Source organism: Heloderma suspectum, chromosome 1 (assembly GCF_057233095.1).
Source record: "Heloderma suspectum isolate Gila_16-S chromosome 1, 16-S_ref, whole genome shotgun sequence".
Taxonomy (NCBI): Eukaryota; Metazoa; Chordata; class Lepidosauria; order Squamata; family Helodermatidae; genus Heloderma; species Heloderma suspectum.
Genome location: NC_139458.1, coordinates 261,108,308 through 261,129,574, shown reverse-complemented (window position 1 = coordinate 261,129,574; position 21,267 = coordinate 261,108,308). Strand labels below are relative to the sequence as shown.

At 41.7% G+C, this 21,267-nt stretch overlaps 1 protein-coding gene across 3 annotated transcripts in view; it reads left to right on the top strand.

Moving 5' to 3' along the window:
- Window positions 1–21,267, top strand: part of ZC3H13 (zinc finger CCCH-type containing 13) — a 56,161-nt gene that overhangs the window by 12,882 nt on the left and 22,012 nt on the right. For 2 of the 3 annotated variants that reach the window (XM_084825883.1, XM_084825873.1), the window contains exons 2-7: window positions 6,740–6,862; window positions 7,939–8,048; window positions 13,557–13,668; window positions 15,338–15,446; window positions 17,678–17,817; window positions 19,262–19,419. In XM_084825883.1, coding sequence (XP_084682009.1) covers window positions 6,746–6,862; window positions 7,939–8,048; window positions 13,557–13,668; window positions 15,338–15,446; window positions 17,678–17,817; window positions 19,262–19,419 — 746 coding nt within the window. In that variant the 5' untranslated portion in view covers window positions 6,740–6,745. Of the gene's footprint in view, window positions 1–6,736; window positions 6,863–7,938; window positions 8,049–13,556; window positions 13,669–15,337; window positions 15,447–17,677; window positions 17,818–19,261; window positions 19,420–21,267 lie in introns of all 3 variants that reach the window. The other variant, XM_084825864.1, reaches the window with a different exon arrangement.

The window sequence follows — 21,267 nt, the reverse complement described above, 5'->3', positions numbered from 1 at the left end:
CCCCTTCCAACCCTACTATTCTATTTTTCCAACTTAGCAGCTGCACTTGCAGAATGGATTATAGAGAGCCCGCTATAGGTCTTTACATCCAGCATCTTTACTTGCTTCCCTGTTACTTTCCACAAAATGCCTCTTTTGACTTACAAACAGGGGTCCATATGCATTTTTGTTGGGTTTGGTAGCCAGTGATTATTCTTACTAGCCAGCAGTGAAGTCTAATCCCACCACAATAGTGCAACTGCAAGATGAATTCTAGACCAATTGAACCTTGTAATCAGAATTATGTAAGTAAAATAAAAGCAGTTAACAAGGACCCTCATGCCTCAAAATATACCACCAGCATATTTGCCATAGGTTTGACAGGTACAGTTCTTCAAATTAGATTAAACTCTGCAGCCACTGAACTTGGAAAAGTGATTGTTTTAAAAATCAAAGTGCTTGATAAGACAAATGAGGAGGCACTGGCTATGGGACAAATGAGTACAAAACCCACACGGTCAGAAAGCCCTCCCGCTTTTAAGTGGACATGGTATGTGATATATAAGCTTGTGTGTGTGTGAGTGTGTGTGTAATCTATTTCTTGATCCTCTAAACACTCTCTGCAAAAAAGGAATATTATGCTGCCTCTATTGCATCTGCAGAGTGCTGTCCCAGGAGGCTGTTCCAAGTGGTCCGGAGCCTGGTCGGTCCAATGGCTCCAGAACCACTGGAGCATTCTAAGGCCTCCTGTGAGGCCTTGGCAAGGCACTTTGCAGATAAAATTGATCGGATTAGGAGTGTTACTCCATGCACTGTGGATACAGTTAGTGAGCAAGAGGTGGCCTGTGGCAAACTGGTTTTGTGGGATCGGTTCCAGCTTCTTCCTTCTGATGAAGTGGACAAGGTGCTTTCATCTGTAAGGCTGACCACCTGCTTACTTGATCCTTGCCCATCTTGGCTCATTATGGGCTGCAGAGAGAGACTGGGTGAGGGGATCAGGGCGGTGGTGAATGCCTCCCTTGAGGAGGGAGTGATGCCATCAGCCCTCAAGGAGGCAGTGATAAGACTGCTCTTAAAGAAGCCCTCCTTGGATCCCCAAGTTCTGAACAACTTTTGCCCAGTCTCAAATCTGCCATTTTGGGGCAAGGTGATTGAGCGGGTGGTGGCGGTGCAGTTGAAGGCACACTTGGAAGAAACTGATTATCTAGACCCATTTCAGTTGGGCTCCAGGCTTGGGCATGGGACAGAAACGGCCTTGGTTGCCTTGGTGGATGATATGAGGAGAGCTCTGGATAGAGGTTAATGCTCCTTCCTTGTTCTCCTTGACCTCTCAGCAGCTTTTGATACCATTGACCACGGTATCCTCCTGGACCGCCTGGAGGGGTTGGGCATTGGAGACACTGTATTGTGGTTCTGGTCCTTCCTCTCCGGCAGGTACCAGAGGGTGGCACTGGGAGAGGAGGTTTTGGACCCGTGGCCACTCAGTTATGGGGTGCCACAGGGTTCCATCCTCTCCCCGATGCTACTTAACATCTATGTGAAGCCGCTGGGGGCTATCATCAGGAAGTTTGGGGTGCAGTGTCATCAATATGCGGATGACACGCAGCTCAACCTCTCGTTCAAATCTTCACCAAGGTTGGCTGTAGAATCCCTGTCCAAATGTCTGGAGACAGTGAGTGGTTGGATGGTTCCACATGCTCATGCTTTTGTGTGCTTCTGTTTCCCTGGCAGGAGGGACCAGTACATGGCTCATTGTGCTGCCTCTTAGGTCCATTAAATCCAAATTTGCCTTTATCATATAGGAAACAATGGGAGGGAATGTCTGATGTAAACAGCCAAATCAGTGTATGATTGAAGGGCATTGAAGCCTCCTCATGGCTGCCTTGTGGATTACTGCAGCCCCTTTCCCCAAGAGTTTTTCCCCCACCTGAGCCCCCATCTGACATTGGAGTTTGGCTATGGAGAAAAGCACAGAGTGGGATTGGTGGGGTCGGGGTGGGGGGACAGATCTAGATCTAGGGCCAGTGTTTTACTGTACCTGTGACTTAATCATTGCTCATCCTGACCAACTTAATTTTGAACCCACTGTACATAGAAAATGACCTTGGTGTTCTTGAGGTGCATTTTACTGTATTACATGTTATCTGCCCCCATATTAGTGCTTTTCATAAATTGGCTAGATATTTCCTATTTAGTTGACATCTTATTTGCTGAAATAAATCTTAGGAAAGTGTTTAGGTTTTGGTTTAAATTGCCTTCTCTTCCAAGCAACAGCCATCCCTGTAATGGCAGAAGCTATCTGGGTTTTTAAAAATCTTTTATTTATTTGCAAATACAAGCATACTAGCAGCAACAACTACAACAGGAAAGCAAAAAAAAAAAGTGAGGGGAGGGGAGAAAGACTATATCATAAAACATATCCGTATGCAGTAATAATTATCACCTATCTGGGTTCACTTCCATCTTCTCAAGCTGTTGTGGTTGCAGGTGGAGAAATACCAGCGCCAGCATCCTGTTTTCTTCTTCCCTCCATGCAGGCTGAATCCAGCCTGTGGGCTGTGTTTGTTTTAGTGTTTTTCTGTCTTGATATTCCTCGCTTTTGGTTTATTTGATTTTTTTTACATATAAACCTTGTTTAGCAGGATACTGTTGGGAACTTACATGTGAGGGAAGAAGAGAAAAGCTTGGTTGGTGCCCTTTGCTTTTAATCTGTTTGCTTGTTCAGAGCTAACCTGATCCCTTTCCCATTAGAAAGTGCCACTCTGGCTGTATGGAGTTCCCTTATTTCTAGAATGACTTTGCAAGCTGAGTGTTTATTATGGAGAAGGAGGCCTTGCAAGTGGTTGGTGGGGTGGGGGGGCGGGGAGCAGTTTGATCTCACAGGAAATAAACCAAAACATTGTACCAGTTTGCATGTCATGAAAAGCCACTGTGGGTTAATTCACCTATGGGGTTCTGAGATGTGTGCCATCTGCCATTTTGAATATGCAAGCCACAACAGGTGTGTGCCACAGCTTGTGTTGTGCGAACGCAGCCATTGTGGGTTATTTGAGAGTTAAACAACCCTTGGACCGAACAACCCATGGCTTGTCTAAACCCAGTCATTGCAGCACTCATGTGAGTGGAATTCCCTGCCCACTCCTCCCCACTGCAGCCCCTATGCACCCCAAAAGCCTCACCTGAGGGTCAGGAGAGTCTCAGAAAAATTCCCTCACCCTGAGGAGAGGTTTTTGGGGACACAGAGGGGACTGCATGGGGGAGGAGGGGTGGGGAATTTCATTCGCACAACCACTTCATTGGATACAGCTTGTACTTTTGGAAGCTCTGCTTAAAGCAGCATCAAATAGTGTAATATAAGGAATGTAGAAAATCTTGTTCAGACTATGTCTGAATTGTCTACCAGTTCTCCTTTTTATAAAGTAATTGATTCAAACAGCAGTGTTATGCTTCTCTTGAGTAATTGGATGTTATGGCTTAATGACAATTGTGCAGGTAACTTTGTAGATGTGCAACCTCAGTCTTTCTTGTTATACAGTTGCAGTTGTATGATTTTATTTATTTTATTTATACTGTGTTTTTCAATGATCAGGACTTCATAGCAGTTGACAACATTTCAAATTTTTTACTTGTTCTCTCCCTAACACCTTGTAGACTAGGCCTTGCTCACATTTTTTAACTGATTAAAGAGCATTCACCCCCACTTTTACCTTCTCTGCTCCAAAGCAATATTCTCAAACTTAGCTGAAGGGCCATTAGGCATAAGGCATACTTTGAGTAATAGTGGCCATATTATTAGACATCCAAAAACAGAAGAGAAGATATTCTCAGGTGCACAATTTTTTTTTTATTATGCCCAACGTGTTTCGGAATGGACTTTCCTTCCTCAGGGGCTGCTTCCTCCAAATATGTTGCAGAAAATCTTTCTAATGCTTCCTCTGTTTGAAAATGTTTTGAGCATTTTAAAGCAAAGGAAGCATTGGAATGTTTTTCTGCGACATATTTGGAGAAAGATAAGCAGCCCCTGAAGAAGGAAAGTCCTTTCCGAAACTTTCTGGGTGTAATAAAACATTTGGGGGGGCACCCGAGAATATCTCCTCTTCTGTTTTGGGAATATAAGCACCTTCCCCTCTTGCTGTTTTCATATTATTAGGGGCCCATCTCCTATGAAAACCTTACTCATCCTTTGAAGTTTCTTGCTGATAACCAATAGCCTTAGATTGAGCTACATGATCTTCAGAAATGCTTAGTTTCTGTAATTTTGTGGTGGTCTTCCCCAACCTGGTGCCCTCCAAATGTGTTGGACTACAATACATGGCCAATGGCCATGCTTGCTGGGCATGATAGGTGTTATAGTCCAACACATCTGGAGAGCACCAGGTTGGGGAAGGCTGATTTATTATATCTTGTGATAGTTTTGCAGGCAATTATTTAAGCATGCATTCACTTATAGGGGGTTATTTAATATGTAGAGCAGGGGTGGGGAACCTCTTTCAGCCTGAGTGCTGAATTCAATTTCAGAGAAGCTCTCGGGCTGCATTCCCATAGTGGATGAGGCCAAAGGCAAAAGGGATGGGGCCAAAATAGTAGCATATTTTAGCTTAAATATACTGCCAGTGACTAAGCCCTAGGAGACCCAATCCTCAGTCTAGAATGAATAAATGAGGGGGTGGCAACATGGTGCTCACAGGCACAGATGTGCCCCAGACACCTTCCTTGGTGCCCACCAAGGCAACCAGACACTCCCAATTTTTATTTTAAAATATATGTTTATATTTATTTACTGGCTGGGATTGCTTCAAAACAAAGTGGGAGCCTCTAGCTGCTACCATCTTAATTTCCCTGAAGTTACTTATTCTTAGTGACCAGCCATGTCCACCCATGACAGCCATTTTATGGCTTTGCACAGGACAGTTTCTCAAATTTCCAAAAGTGCCTATGGGCCCAAAAGGTTGTCTAACCCTGTACTAACTTAACAAGGTAGGTAGTATGTAATAAGTTTATCCACTGCTGCTGTAATATGATGGGGCAAGTAAAATTTTTTCAACTTGGAGAATGTGAGAAGAGGAGGGCAAACATTCAGAGCAGATGCACCTTCCCCCATCAGAAAAACATTGCCTGGCAAGTACCATCTTGGGCCTGAAATGTTATGTTCTGCCCCTGTTTCCTCCTGAAAAGGGATTGTTTGCATAAATTGGCTTTCCAGTTTATTGGTTATGCTATCAAATTAAAGTAGGGATGGGGAACATGTGGTCCTCCAGATGCAATTGGACTGTCATGAGCTCTAGCCAGCATAACCAGTAGTGAGAGATGGTTGGAGTTGCAGTCGAACAACATCTGGAAGGCCACACATTCCCCATCACTGGGTTATAGAGTTCATACTTTGAAAATTGTGTCTGTCATCCTCTTCCCTGGGCTGTAATTTCCCATAGATGGGACAAATGTGTTGGTTGTATGCCAATTTGCATTTTCAGCTTTCAGGTTATAAAAGGAAAGCCTTTTCTGTGGAAACTTACAGTCATATCAACTAACATACACAGTGAGATGGCTCATTGAAAATTGAAAGCGCGTATAGGAAGTTATCTTAAATTGTGAGAAAATGCACAAACTGTCTTTGAGTCTTAATGTGTTTAACAGGGGTTTGATTTAGAAATTGATAATACTCATGCCCTGAAAATGGAAAAAGCCACTCAGCTTTAATTACAGAAATTAAAAGTACAACTCATCCAGAAAAAAAGTCTAATTTGCATGTATCCACAGTTCACAGCGTATTATGTGTCTCATCTGTTGCTCGGTGCTCATGGGATATATCTGAGCACCAATTCACTGTTGAACAGGGTTCACATTTGTGTTTTTGGCTGGGATCTGGCACTATCTGTTTTCATGCGTACTTCCTGAAATGTTGCTGACAATGGATCACGTAGCTCAAAGTTAGCCTAAAGTAGTGCCCTAATTTATATCTAGAAACAAGTACAGTGCAGTGGTTTTTATTACCAATTCAGGTGTTGATTTATACTGTTATTGGCAGATTCAAAAAAGCTTCGGCGACATAAGACTAAAAAACTAAGGGTTGTATCCAGTGATACAGGCCTCCTGAACTCTGGGGAATGTGTTGTACAGGGCTGCAGCAGGAGGGGGGAAATCACCTGAAATTGGGTAGAGGGATCTTGTGCTAATTGGAGCTCTACTAGCAATTCCTCTCTCCCACTGCAGTCCTGTAGGTCACTGGAGGGCCCTCCCATCCTCTGGAGGTGGTTTTCAGGGAGTAAAGGGAGCTGCAAGGGGGGAGGACAGGAAGAGAAATACTGGTTGTGTGAGTTGCTTCTCACTTCTGTGAGCTGCCTTTCACTCGTCCAACCATTGGATACAACCCTGATTTATTTGGCGTAAACTTTCATAGGCACATCAGTTTAAAATGCCACAGCAGTACTTTTGGTTGCTGCTACAGACAAACACACTTAATTTTCTGGAGTATGAAGAAGAGTTTTAGGTTTTGCTTTAGGTACCTCATAGATTTGATATTACTTGAGATAGTAGCCAAGGATAGATAAGGAAGCCAAAACAGGACATAAACATGAACCTGGTCTTGGCATTTTTACTAACATTAAATAAATTAACAGCATCCCTTTTAAACACAATTCTGTATTTGTTACAATTGATTTCTGCAAAAACTCCTGAAGATGAATACCATAACTTATTTTTTCAGTTGCAATAGGTCAACTTGAGAATTTTACAGTGTTGCTTTTTTTTTTGGTTGAAGTAGTACAAAATGTCAAAAATTAGAAGGAAGGTCACAGTGGAAAATACCAAGACCATATCTGATAGCACATCCAGAAGACCCAGTGTTTTTGAAAGACTTGGACCCAGCACTGGAAGTACTGCAGAGGTAAGTTGAAAAGTATTCTTTGTTCTTAACTAGCATTTGCTCTCATCAGACAGACATGATGGGGAAACATTTTTCGCTTCCCTCAGCTGTGGGAGTAAAGAGCCTCATTGGTTTTATGGGAGTTCAGTAAATTTATGAATTTTCTTATCTCAGCCTGGTACGCTGTGGACTGCTGTCATCTGGAAGGGTTCCATGTGACGGGAGGGGGAGTATGTGGGCCTGATGCTGTATCTAAAGTGGCCCACAATCTGACAGAACTTTTTCTTGGGGAGAGTCTGTAGATAACCTTCGTATTCATGATATGTTATTCATCTTTGGGATAGAAAAGGAATTTCCCCCAGGTCAGATGAACTCTTGACTCTGTACGGTAGTGTTTTTGTTGTTGTCTTGCCCTGTGTGGTGTGGCTTGGCTTAATGGCTGGAGCCATCTAGACATTCCTTTTCTGCAGGTACCCTTGATGTAGTGCACCTTGTTTATTTTTGTTCTTGGCCTATGGCACAGACTGGTCTGGATTATATGGGTTAATCTTTTGGGAGATAATGTGTGAATGCCCCTTCCTTGGAACATGACAGGTGCCCTTCTGTTCTTTTTCAGCTCTGATTCTCTAGTCTGTTGAGTGCTATAAACATTTGGGACCAGTTTTGCTTTTCTTATACGAAATGCACCCATACTCTGTAGGATGTGACATGTGCATGGATGAATTGTTCAGCACTTCCTCCTTTAAATTTGAAATATATGCTAGGGAAAAAAGGGACACGTGCCAAAAAACCCCACTTACATGCACACTTCACATCTGAGGTAGTGCACATGCATTGTGTATCAAGGTAAAGTGAGACATGGCTCTTAGTTGGTGCTGAGAGATGAAGAGACAGTGTAGTTCATGAAAATACATTTTGAAATGTCTTGTGTTATCCAAACCTCTGGCAAAGGAGTGCTGTCAGATCTAAGACAATTGATTTTCATTAAATTACTGTTGGGTGGGTATAATATGTGGAATTATTTGTTCTGTGACTTTTCACACAAACAGTACTTCCAAAATTAGGTTGAAATTCACCCAGTAATGTCTGTCTCTTAGACTCAGTGCCGTAACTGGCTGAAGACTGGCAACTGCCTCTATGGGAACACATGTAGATTCGTACATGGCCCTTCACCACGAGGTAAAGGCTTTAGCAGCAGTTACAGAAGGTAAATGAAGAACTCAGCTTTATATTCACATGCTTGCAAAAGCTGTTTTCTTGTAGTTTTTAAAAAAAACTTAAAATGCAGTGATGTGGCTTATTAAGAACATGATTAATTTGGAAGTGTGGGTATGCCCTGCCGTTTGAGTGTAACTTCAGAGTAATAAAGTGTTCTTGTTGCATATTAATTTCTGCTTGAACAATTTTACCTGATTTCAAATGGGAAATGAAAACTTAATAAATGGATTGTTCCCTAATGTTACCACAGCTTCTGTTTTGGTCAAATTCTGTCTTGCAACTAGTTAAAGACAACACGAAAAATCTCAGCCTATATCACCACTAGCGGTGTGATTAGCTGGACAATAAAATGACTTACTGTGCTTTCACGATGTAGCACACCATTGTGCCAAATCTCTGCTTTCATAACTGTCATCATAGAACAAGATCAAAATACTGATGACTAAGAACATTATTTTGATTTGGAACTCATAAAGTGAAGACACACAAGACTTTATAGCTCTTTATGTAGTGTTTCCTTTAGCTAAAACAGATTGAATATCTAGTGTATGCATTTCATTTACAATTCAGGTTGAAGTCTGTGCAGTTCAAGATCATTCTCAAGAGACTTAGGCTGCAATCCTATACACAATTACCTGGGAGCAAGTCCCATTGAACTCAATTGGACTTACTTCTGAGTAGGTATATGTAGTGTTGCATTGTCAACCACTGCTAAGAAATGCTAGATATGGCTCATGAAATTTTCAGGAAACAGGCATTTATTACTTTAAAAGAGGCACACATCAGCTATGATTTAAAGTGTGAAGTTATGGTTGTATTTCTGGCATTTCAACATGGAGATACAATTATGGCCTGATGCTGGAGTATAACATATATGCAACCAGCAAATATCCACACTGTTGTTACTATATGTACTTAGGTCATGGGTCCATCTAGCCTGTTGTTGTCCTCAGTGACTAGATTCAGGGCATCAGCACTTAAAGGAAAGTGAAACTCAACAGGAGATAAAGATTCTTTCCTCATTCTATAATAAATGTGTTCATATAAATTAACTTACTAGTTTCAGATTATACATGACTGTATATCAGTGATATCTCTCCTTTTACTACTGAACTCAGTCTGAGCATGCCGATAACTTTGTCGTCAAATAGGGCCACTGAGCAACAAGAGGTAGGTACCTGCAATCTCAGGTGAATCCCAAGGTTTGCAGAAGTATATATAATTTAAAAATCCTAGGAGGCAAACCCACTTGAAGATAGGAAGACTTTCCTATGAGGGAAGGGGAAGAAGCAAGGAGCAGCGAATGCACACACAACCCAGTGAGGCACTTAAATGAGTCTCTCAATGCCTTTACACTGAAACTACAGGAGAGGAACACAAAGAGGAGAAAGCGGGAAGGACAGTGGAAGGAGGACAAAAGATGGGAGATGGAAAGAGCTGAATGAACCTACAAGAGCTGCAGGGGGCTGGAGCAGAAGCAGCTAAGCAGAAGGAGCAGAAGAGATTACTTGAGGAGACGGGGATTGTGACAGGGCAAACGAGAGATGGCGGGACAGGAGCAGAGGCAGCAAGGAGGAGGCTGAGTAGAGATATTGGAAGCAGAAATGGGAACAATTGACGGGATGGGGGAGATGAATGATCAGATGAGAGATGGAGCAAGCAGGAGCAGAGGTTGTTGCGGGTGGCGCAGGAAGATAGCAGAACCACCAGCAGAGCAGAGAGGGGCGGGGGTGGGAGGGGAAGAAAGAGATGCAAAATGGGAAGCAAGGAGTGAGGAAGTGGCATCCTGAAATGAAGTGACAGGTGGAGGAAGGGAGGCAAGGGACAGAGGCAAAATGTGTGGGCCACCCAATTCCTTCATTAATCCAAGCAACATTTTGTTGTGGGTCCCAATTGTATTTACATAAAGCTGACACTTCTTTTAAATGTAATCTGAACTTACCAGCTGTATTTTGCACAAGTTATGGGGGTGTTTTTCCCATAAGGGCTCTGAGGAGGTGAAAATTGCCTACTTCTACTCATAAACTGTCGAATCCTCTGATTCAACAGAGAAGCTTTAAACTGAGGAACTACTTTGTAGGAGCACAGGACATTTGAAAACCTCAATCACTGCAGAATAGGCTTGGGTGATTAATTTAGGTATAGAAATCTGAAGAAAGTATTTTCTAAGTATAAAACACTGTTTGACCAATGGCTAAAACAGCAGACTCCTCTGAGGTGTATAAGATATGCCGAAAGTTCACAGTAGTGAATAGAGTGTGTGTGCGTGTGTGTGTGTATACATATAAGGCTGGATGGGATATTTCTGCTTGTGTACAGCCACTGTGGGTTGCTTGTGTTTAGTACTGGCATTTGTACAATCCTCATTTTGATTCCCCCCACCCAAATCATAGGTTTCATATCTGCTCTAATGCAGTTGTATATGGTTTCTATTAATTACTTGGACCGAACAAGGACACTTCTACTGTTGTAGGAGACTGCAAAATATGGCCTCTTTAATTACTTCCAGTTCATACAACCAAGATACTCAATTAAGCCAACACTTTGGAAAAATTGACATTATTTGAATATTTTTTTTAAATGAAAGTAGTGATTGATTTCTCAGTCATTGGCATTGATGCTGCAACCCGGCTTCCCTTGTAGCTCAGTTCCTGATGTTCTTTGATTCTAACTTTGAGTTGTTAAACATCTTTGAACATAGAAAATAGCAAGATTTTTAGGTACATGCCTGTGGTGATTTAAGGTGCAATCCTATGGTTGTTTAGACAGAAAAGAGACAGAATGGCTGGCTGGGGCATGCTTAGAGTTGTAGGATTTTTTTCCTATCTAAACAGACATAGGATTGCACCTTTAATCTCTTATTTCACTGCTTAAGCTATAAAGTAAATACTTATCTATAATAGTGGTATTAGATGGCACATGTTATTTAATGGCTGAAAGGCACATTTCTTTTGTGAGCTAGAAATGGGGCTTGCTTCCATAAGTATTCTTGGGATGGCTGAACATCTTGAATTTTCTGCTGAATGTAATCCTGATCCTCTTCACATTTAAGACTTCGCACAGCTCTTTAGGATTTTAAGATGAGCTAAATGTGAATAATATAAAAATAATTAATATTTATATAACCTATTTCAAGTATTCAAAGTGCTTAATGTACATTGTCTCAGAAATTCTTACTGTAAGGTTAGCTAGTTTTTGGAGGAGGGGGAGGGCTGAGAGTGGCTTGCCTAAATCCAGGGATAGCCTTACCATTAGGCAGAGGGAGGCAGCTGCCTCACGTGGCAAATGCTGGAGGAGGGGGGTAGTGGCAAGATATTAGAGGACCGGGGGCGGGGTGTGTGTGTAGGCATGCCCTAAGCTAGCCTGCTGCCCTCAAAAGGAGGAAGTCACATCACCAGTGTTGAAATAAGATTTAGCTGCCAGTATGTTCAGCTTCTGTATGTGGCATGCAGGGCACCATCTTGTTCTTCACCTCAGGCAACAAAATGTCTTGGGCCAGTCGTGCTAAAACCACATGGTGCATTTGTAATTCATGTAAGACTTGAACCAAGGGACTCACTTTTTTGCAGTCCTGCTTGTGGAGCTAGCTAGATTTTTGTTGAAGTAAGTTCTGATACACCTTAAAGGATGAGAGCTAATATTTATTCAACAGACAATCCCTGATGAGTGTGCCTGTATGCTATGCATGTTTTCAAACACCCGTTTTCACATTCAATTTTACATTTTTAGGTGTGCACTTAAGGTGTCCTCCTAAAAGAATAATGTTTGGAGAGTCCTTAGTGACAAAGGAGGGAGAAATCTTGAAAACTGTTCCTAATTCGTTTACAGCTAGACGTATAAATGTGTTGTGAATATTTAAGCTCAGGAAGAATTACTTTGTTTTGAAGTATGATGTATTCCCCCCCCCCAAACTCCTGCTTTTGTATGATAATCCTTGATTATAAACTTTAGTTAAGGAGTTATGGTTAGAATAAAATGCAAGCAGCTGACTTGGTGGGGGGGTTGAGGCTTGTCTTCACAAGTTAATAACTTATCCAGTTCTGTCTGCTTTGCTTGGTTGCATAGCTATGTGTATTTGTTTCAATTTGGGTATGTACTTAAAGTAAATAGTGCTGGTTTGGGTAGCTAATTCAAGGCGAGGAGCGATTGACCGATGTATTGCCTCAGTTTTGAACCTGAGAGAGTTATTCAGCTTTGAAAAATGTAGAAAAAGAAACAAAGGTATTAGAATCAGTGAGTGGGATTCAAAAGAGCTACTTCAGGCATGCCCTATTTTCACTAGTCTAGTGGAATTTTTATTTTTTGTCTTTGAATGTCAGACACACATACACCCTGAACAGAATGTTGAAAATACTTTCTCTGTACTAGTGCCCCATAACTTCAAATTTCTGGAAAGTAACTGATGAAATAAGTAAAATTGTAGGGTGCCCAGTTTATGTGCCTCCTTATTGATGGAATCTAAGGCATAATATGCCTCCTACAACAAGCTTAAACCATCTCTTAATGGCTCCTAAATTCATTATCACAAGTAATTGGAAGATGGTTCTTTTGGTTGTTAGAAAGCGGTGGCTGGATAAAGCATAACCTAGTACTGGAAACAATAACTCATCAGCTTGGAGTAAGCAGGAATCATACAAGCCCAGTGGTAGTGGTGATGTGTTTTCAATCAGGATACCTTTTCTTCATTTACTATGGGTTTTATCCCAATATAGTCATACTTGGAGCAGACCCATTGACATCAATTGTTAGTCATGACTAACTGAAGTCCCATTTATTTCAATTGGTCTGCTTTTAAATTTGACTAAGCCTAGATCCAACCCTAAGCCTCTAAGTAAGATCTATTAGGTTCAGAGTTACTATGCAGTTACTTTTCTTGTAATTAGATCAGCTCCAGTTTTTTGTAAACTTCATGTATTTTGTGTTGTCCTGGTCAGGCTGTTCAGGGGCAGGGAAGAAGAATACTGGTGAATTCTTGTAGACAAGTATTTTCTGAAAAAATTGAAGCTACGAAAGTAAAGAGCTTTAAAAAGTTGACATGTCAGTTTGCAGTAGGGTTTAATAATTCTACATCTGAGCTCAATCAAGTATTTGGTCTGATGTAAATGGACAGCTATTGCATAGTGGAAGGTATGAAGGAATCTAATTCATAACTACAAAGGTTTTCTTTTGGAGGGTTATTGGGGGGGGGGGCTTCAAAATGGCCAATACCTTTTGTAGAGCTTACCTAGATTATCTGTGCCATTCTTCAGCAATGCTTAAAGTTGCTTATAATGGTTAGACAAAGCCCCTTCAGTTTGGGCAGGTTCAACTGCGATTTAGTAATGTTCTACATCATTTGTGTGTATTACATGACAGGAGCTGGGTTAAACAGACAGGATTTTGAAAGGTCGGTGAACACATCTGTAAAACTACAGGACTTGAAGCTATAAACTGTAATTTTACAACAACAACAACAAATTCTCTAGTAGCAGCAGTATTTTCTGTCTGCATTGCACAGGTCACCAGAAAGGCCTACAGGGGACCTTCGGGAAAGAATGAAGAATAAGCGTCAAGATATTGAAACTGAACCACAGAAACATAATACAGAAGAACAATCTTCTCCTGTTAGGGTAAGGGTAGTGTTCATATATTAGGTTTGCTTTAGTACAGTTGAAATGGAGACATCTGTGAAACACAACTGGGTGTGGTGAATTGGATTCAGACTTGCCCCTTTGTGAACAGAAGGGCCCCTTCAGTTTGCCGAGGGAACTGAGATCCAGTGGAGGCTCCGTGTTGGAGGAAGGGAGGGGTGTGGTGATACTTGCCAATTCCCCCCCCCCCGCAGCCCCCAGTGCCACTTCCGACATGTCTAAAGAGCCTCTCCAACTTTCCTGAGCAGATTTTTAGGGGGCACAGGGGGTTGTAGAGGAAAGGAGGAATCGGCAAAAACTGTGAGAAGACCTCAGCTGAGCGCAAGTCTGAATTCTACCCAGTATTGTTCTTGAACACCAGTTATCTAAAACATGAGTAGAATGCACTCAGCAGGATCCATTGAACCTCACAAGTAGTTGTGTGCCCAGTCGGTCTTGGAGCTTGTGTTTCTCAAGCAGCAACCAGATCACCATTCCTCCCTGCCCATGCCCCTTTTGAAAGTGAGGGGAATTTCAAAAATCGATCGTGATATGGCATGAGGGTCTGCTATTCAAAGAAAAAAATCCCACTAGAGGGTGTTAAGTCTGGATACAGCTGTCCTCTTAACTTCCTCAGACCTTTTCCTAGGCTCAGTTCAGCTGTAGCTAAACCATGGTTTAGTTTTACAAGGACAGGCAGGTGCAAGTCTCAAGCTGGCATGCTTCTTGTATCCTTTCCTCCTCTTTGTGTTCAGGGCGAGGGAACTTTTAACATTTCCATTCATGATTTTGAACAAACAGCAGTTTCCTGTTATGTTCAAATATTGGAAACTAGTTTGTTCAAACCATAGTTAGTTCAGTCAAACCATAGTTCAATATCTTGAACAAAGCACGGGCCGGGTTCACATGATTGAGCTTTGTGCATCCACACGCTACACTCTCCATTCATATGAGCAAAGAAGCCAGGAAGCTGCAGTTAATCATAGCTCCCCATAACATGTGAACTGGGAATGATAATTAATGGCTTCCAAACAAGATTTGGAAGCCAACTTTAAACCATGGTTTGAAGCTGGCTTCAGAATTCTGGCTTGTTTGGAAGCCATTAACCAGAGTTCCCGATTCACACTTAACAGGAAGCTATGGTTAACTGCGTCTTCCTGACTGGCTTCCCTGCTCGCACAAAGGGAGCAAAGCAGCAGGAAAGGGGATGTGACAAGTGCATGGAGCTTGTGCATATCCTGTCTTACAAAGATGTGGTCCAAAGTTTCCTGTATTTGGACGCAAAGGGAAACTGCTTTATTCAAAACTGTGATCAGAAGCTTTAAATTTCCGCTCCCAATGCACGGAGGAGGGGGAGAGCACAAGACTGCCTGCTTGTCATCTATCAATCTAAACTAGGGTTTAGCATTATATCTGAACCAGGCCCTTCTCTTCCTTGAGTACTCATGGTAGGTATCTCTTGACACATGTTATATGCTGAAAGGATATGTTTTATCAGTGTTTGACTTTTTTTTTTAATATTTGGAACTGATCTAGGAAAAATCATTTTGATGTTTCTACTAAGAACCTAGTTAAACTCATATGGAAATACAACTGCTACAGGTACCTGCTTCCGACTTAGGTTTTTTAAAAGCGACGAACTAATTTTGCCTGTGTTTTCCCTCCATAGAAAGAATCCTCCAGAGGGAGGCACAGGGGGAAGGAAGATATTAAAATTACCAAGGAGCGGACTCCAGAAAGTGAAGAAGAAAATCCTGACTGGGAAACAAATAGAGACGGTAGGTGGAATATTCTACTGGCTTCAAAGTGCAAAAAATGGAATTGAGTGAACATGTTTTCTGAATATGCCTCTCTATAGAAGGAAAATTGGGTTTGGTACATGGTTTCTGTATTTTGAGTCCTGAAATAAGGAAGTAGTCTAAATAAGTAAATAGTCTGCAGTTGTTCTCTTTTAGTTGTGTGGTTGACTGGATGCATCTGTGCTAGTTTGCAAAAATCCAGTGTCCACGTAGCGCCTCAGTTTCTGATGAATAATACTGTTGCTTAAAGAAGTGATCAATGAATTACCCGAAAGAATTCAATCATAGTCTTTTCTTGTCCAAAATTGTGCTATATCTAATTAATATATAATTAATATCCTTTAAAATCTACTGTCTGTGGCAGGGTTGGGCAATTCTGAAGGATTGGGGCCCCCACATTGGACTCCCCAGAACCTTCTGTGGGCTGCACCCCTCCACCACCGCAACCAGAAGTGGCCCTGTGGCTGCTTTCCCAGCAGAATTGCACTTTTCCCAGTCCAACGAACAGCTGTTTGCTGGGCTTCAGGGAGTATGGTTCTGCAGAGAAATGTGCACAATCTTCATTCGCCCTGTTCCTCTGAAGCATCAGTGATTCTTCTCAGGGCACCGAGGGTGCATGTGCCTTGTTTCCCAGCAGAATTGCTTGCGATCCAGTGGCACAGTTGAGGTGGGAGCTGCGCCACGGAGGCAGGGCACTCAGTGGTGGCTGCCAAAGTCGTGGCCTGCGAGCTGTGAGTTACCCACCTCGGGTCTATGGTATGCATGCCCAACACATGGCTCACGGTAGCCCCTTCCCAGGCTATTTGCAGCTCCCTGAGGGAGTACAAATACTCAGTTTTTGCACTGTTTTTTCTACACTTTATGGGATCATCTAAGGCCTGCCCATGTCCATGAAAAGTGGGCATGGGCGGGAACATGCACTGCTATTTCTTCATTGCTCCTCTCTCTGGATATGTAGGTGTGTGGCTACAACTCATACAGACTAGACCTACCGAGTCAGATAATTAGTCCATTTGGGCTGCCGTCCTAAACACACTTTCTAGGGAGTAAACCCCATTGAACACGCTTAACATTTGAGTAAACAAACACTGGATTGTGCTATAAGCCCAGTATTGCCCTCTCTGGCTGACTACAGGACTCCATGGTCTTGGGCACAGGCCTTTCCCAGTCATGCTTGCCACAACCCCTTTGACGGGAGATGCTGGGGATTGAACTGAGGACTGCATGCATGCAGAGCACATGTTGTACCACCGACTTACAGGACTTTTTCCTAATGATGGAATTGGTGGCAGCCCATGAAGCCATCCAACCACATTCCATGGGCTGCCTGTGTCTGTGATGTCGCTTGTATGTGAACTTGTGGAAGAGTGAAATCCTTGGGTTGCTGAACTGTTGCTGCTGAACTCATCAAAGGGGGAGTAGAGATGCAGGAGGGCAGAAATAGCACAAAATGTGATAGGAAGGAAATGGGAAGTGATATATGGTATGGAGAGATTTGTGGGATGGAGAAACAAATGGTAGAGCGGCCTGTTGATGGGGAAACAGGAGAAGAGTAACGGGTAGGCACAGACCTGAGTGGGGCAAAGAGTGCTGTGGCATCCACAAGGAGTGGGGGAGGGGTAGGTGAGAAGACTATCAACTGGAGAGAGAGAGAGAAATGGGAAGGGTGGATAACAGTGAAGAGTTCAGAGGGATCTGTGTTGCTGAGACCAAACAACATGTATATACAAACCTTTGTAATACTAGTCCATTAGCCCTTTTAGCAGAGTAAGAGGTTCTTCAGCTGGAATGCTCAGGAGCAGAGAAGCAATAGTGTGGGCACTCATTCCTTAGAAAATACTTCCCCCCAGTTCTAAATCTCTTTCATTCCCCCTCCCCACCTCCAGTGACTTTTCTCCCAGTGGTGTTTTCAGTGTGTGCTTGTGTTAGAATTAGTATGGTGCAGTGGCTAGAGTGTCAGACTAGGACAGGGTTGTTACAAGGATAGGAGTGGCAAGAAGAATAATCTGTGCGCTCCTTGATCCCCTTGGAGAAAGGGTGGGATAGAAATGAAATAAGTTAAAATAAATGTATCGGTGATGTAAATTTGAGTTGCTGCCATCCTTGAATAATTTAAATTCTGAAAATTACATTTTCTTCCTGATTTGTATCAGTGTTAAATTAATCAGCTTGAACCCTAATAATCTTTCCTTTTCTTTTTATAAATTAAGATTCTGATAACGGTGATGTTAACTATGATTATGATCATGAACTTTCTTTGGAAATGAAGCGCCAGAAGATCCAGAGAGAGTTGATGAAGCTTGAAGAAGAAAACATGGAGAAAAGAGAAGAAATAGTAATTAAAAAGGAGGTTTGTATCTTGAAAATAAACACCACATAGCCAATAAAAGTTAAGTTGATAACTGAACAGACCTTCAGGATATTAGTAATATATCTGTTGGCAGTGATGGCATACTGTGCATGCTACCTATGCCTGGACTTCCTTTATCCTTCGTAAGCAAGTGTGGAATCAATTATTCTTTCTCCTGTTTTATTTTTTTGTCAATTCACATCTTATAGTTAGACATGTTTTCCAATGGTGTTTGGATTTTAGTGATGTATTTCAAATAGTCTGGAAAGGGCCTGTTGATTCAGCCTCTTCACTGCAGTTTAGGATTGCTGAACAGCCTATCATTAGCAAAACCAATTTGGGGAGAGGGGGGATAGGTAGGAACAGAATTTGATCCATGGCAGGCCTCACTTTCAGACTGATCTTTGCAGATATGGATTAGGATCCAACAGATCCCTAAAGAGAACAGATGACACTTCCATACATACCACAGAGGGGGTTTTCCTGATTTCTGCTGCCCTTCTCTCACCTCTTCCAGCTGCAACCCCTCCCCAATAGTACATCCTATGCCATTCTGAGGAGAGAAGCAGCTTTTGTGGGAGCACAGAGACTGCAACATGAAGGTGGCAATGGAAGATCCATTCCGTGAGCAGAACTCTGCTCACTGTAGTTCAAATCCAAGCCATTCAATCCAAGTGGACAGTTAGTTTTCAATTAAAATCACCTGTTTTATGAATGATTTTTGTTGGAATTGGTACCTCTCCCATTTTGAGACAGAGTTTCCCAAGTGTTAAAATCTTTCTCCCTTCCTTTGTCCTGCTTTGGAGTCTAAGTTCCCAACATTGCCTTTGTTGAACTCTGTTTCACTTTTATTGTTAGCAATTAAGGTGAACTGCTTTGAGCTTGCTAGATCAGAGCAAAATCGGTTTGCAAAAGAGCATGGCGGTTTTGAATACTCATTAAACTAAGGGTTACGAACATGAGCTGTCAGATGAAATCAGAGCACCTTTCACTATCTCCAGTCCTTTCAAAGTTATAAGATAAGCTCTTCTAAATCTGAAACATTAGATGGTTCCTGCCAGCAAGGAAAACTGGTGATTCTAGGATTAGCATTTACAAACAGATTGGCATAAGGTTTTCTCCCACTGTTCATTTTTAAAGAGTGGCAGTAGGAAACATCTTAGCATGTTAGACTATATTTAGAAATACCTGAATAAATGCAGATATCTCCCAGATTTCTTGCCTCTACTTTCATTGCAGGCCAAGTAGCACTTTTCTTATATAACGTATGTATGTATGTATGTAGAGTTACTTTGTAGGGAAAGTGTGTTGGTAATAGGTGCCATTTGAATGATAACCATGATCTCAGCCTTAAGTGATACTTGTATATGTCTTTGGGTGTACATACCAATGTAAAGTACATTTTTTGCAGTATAAAAATATTGTCTATTTTACTCTTGGTAAGATTTCTCCAGAGGTGGTTGGATCGAAGTTATCCTCACCTTCACCAAGAAAATCTAGTAAATCTCCAAAACTAAGATCAAGCCCCAAATCTTCTTCTTCTACCAATAAGAGGGAAAAGAAGACTTCTGTAGTTTCTTCACCCCTCTTAGAGCAACAGAGGTTAGTATATAGGCATATTTTGTAAATAGAATATTGTGTTCTGCCTTGATTGGTTTTGTGGTATTGGTATTAGTTTTTGAGCTCAACACTGAATTCCTTTAGTCAACAAGTAAGTTGTTGGTGCTTTTTATGTTCATTATTTGAAATTTGTGAATGCTTCAAATAACTTTTGCAGTATTAAAAATTTTGGATAGTAAGATGTAGTTTGTGAATGATGTAGCTGGAACAGTATGGCCATCTGCTGACATAATACACAACCATAGTTCATTTTCTTTATCCATGGTTAAGAATTATTCCTGGGTAACTGAGCCATGGATAAGATTGGCTGCAAACCAGGATTTGAAGCCATGGTCTGCAGTGAGTTTGCAAACTACAATTTGCATATTCATAGTTAAGCTTATGTCTGCACCAAGCAAAGCATGTTTGAAGCTGTTTCCCTTCCCTCTCTAACCTTGCTGCTTGGGTTATATTCATTATATTTTGTATAATTTTATCTTGTAATTTTTAAAAAGTGACACAAAATGTGTGTATTCTAGTCTTGGGCACAGTCATGGAACTACATTCTGTTCAATAGTTTTACTGGAGCATTTAGACATGGCATGACAATGAGAATTCTTTGGCTCTGGGCAACCAGGCGCATCGTGATAACAGAGATGGAATTAGAGTTATCAGTAGTGCAGAGGCTTCCTGCATATTGCTGTTCAGGATTGTATTCTTCTCTGCTCTTCCATTCTCCCATTATGGGGTGGGGGTTTGATACCCCATACAGCTTGACACATCCCACAGTTTGCTCTGGTTTATGTTTATCCCTTTCTGGTCCATGAGCCTCAAAGACAAGCAACATCTGACTGCGCCCAAACTTCATGACCTTGAGATATATTAAAAATCAAAATTTGCCCAAGGATAGAAAAACACCAAAGGAGAAAGTCCTTTAGCACAAATTTAACAATTCCTTGGCTTTAGTAGAAATCAAATACAGACAGCAGCATCTTTTACTCCAGGGTTGGCCTTCAAATGTTTGAAAGTTTATATGGCATATGATGGAGTTTTGTTTTTGTTTTTAATCTGACCATAGCCATCATTATTGTGATTAGTTATTGCAATTGGCAGACCTTTTGTCCAAAGTAGATCTCAGCAGACTATGGATACCGCTTGAATGGCTCAAGCATTTCTGACTTCATGAAGAGCAAATAGTAACGATATAGGTAGTTAAGGCATAGTCATGAATAATGCAGTCAGCCACCTCTAGAAATGGACTGATCACCTATGCAAGAATCTACACTTGGATCTGATTACTGCAGGGTGATTAAGAGCATAAAAGGGAAACTGTGCATGAATAAATATTTTGAATATGTAGCCTCAGCAAGGCACCAACCTCTCAGCACTCTTGAAAAGCCTATGTTTATATTAAAAGGAGGCATGATTAGTTTTCTACTCCTTTTTTAGTCATCTCCCCCCACATCCCCAGTTGCCTGTTTTATTTATTTATTCCAATTATTTATATGCCACCTTTCAGGATATAAATCCTACCAAGGCTGCTTACAAGTAACATAGAGATAATACATTCATAATAAACAATATTAACAATTCATTAAAAAATCATCAGGATCCTTCCCACAGAGCTATTGGTAGAAGATGTCCCTGGGGGCCAGGAGAGTCCAGCAGAAACAGGAGGGCTGTTATCCTTACCCACTTCCAAAATAGCCACTCCCCATCTAAGTTTTTCAGAAATCTTCCCTTGTCAGCATTTCAAAATTCACACTGTTTGCTGGTTGGTTTATTTCTGTTCTCCTCCCAGGGTGCAGGCTACAGGCAAGTTCTTGGGTGGCACTGTACCCTCTAATCACA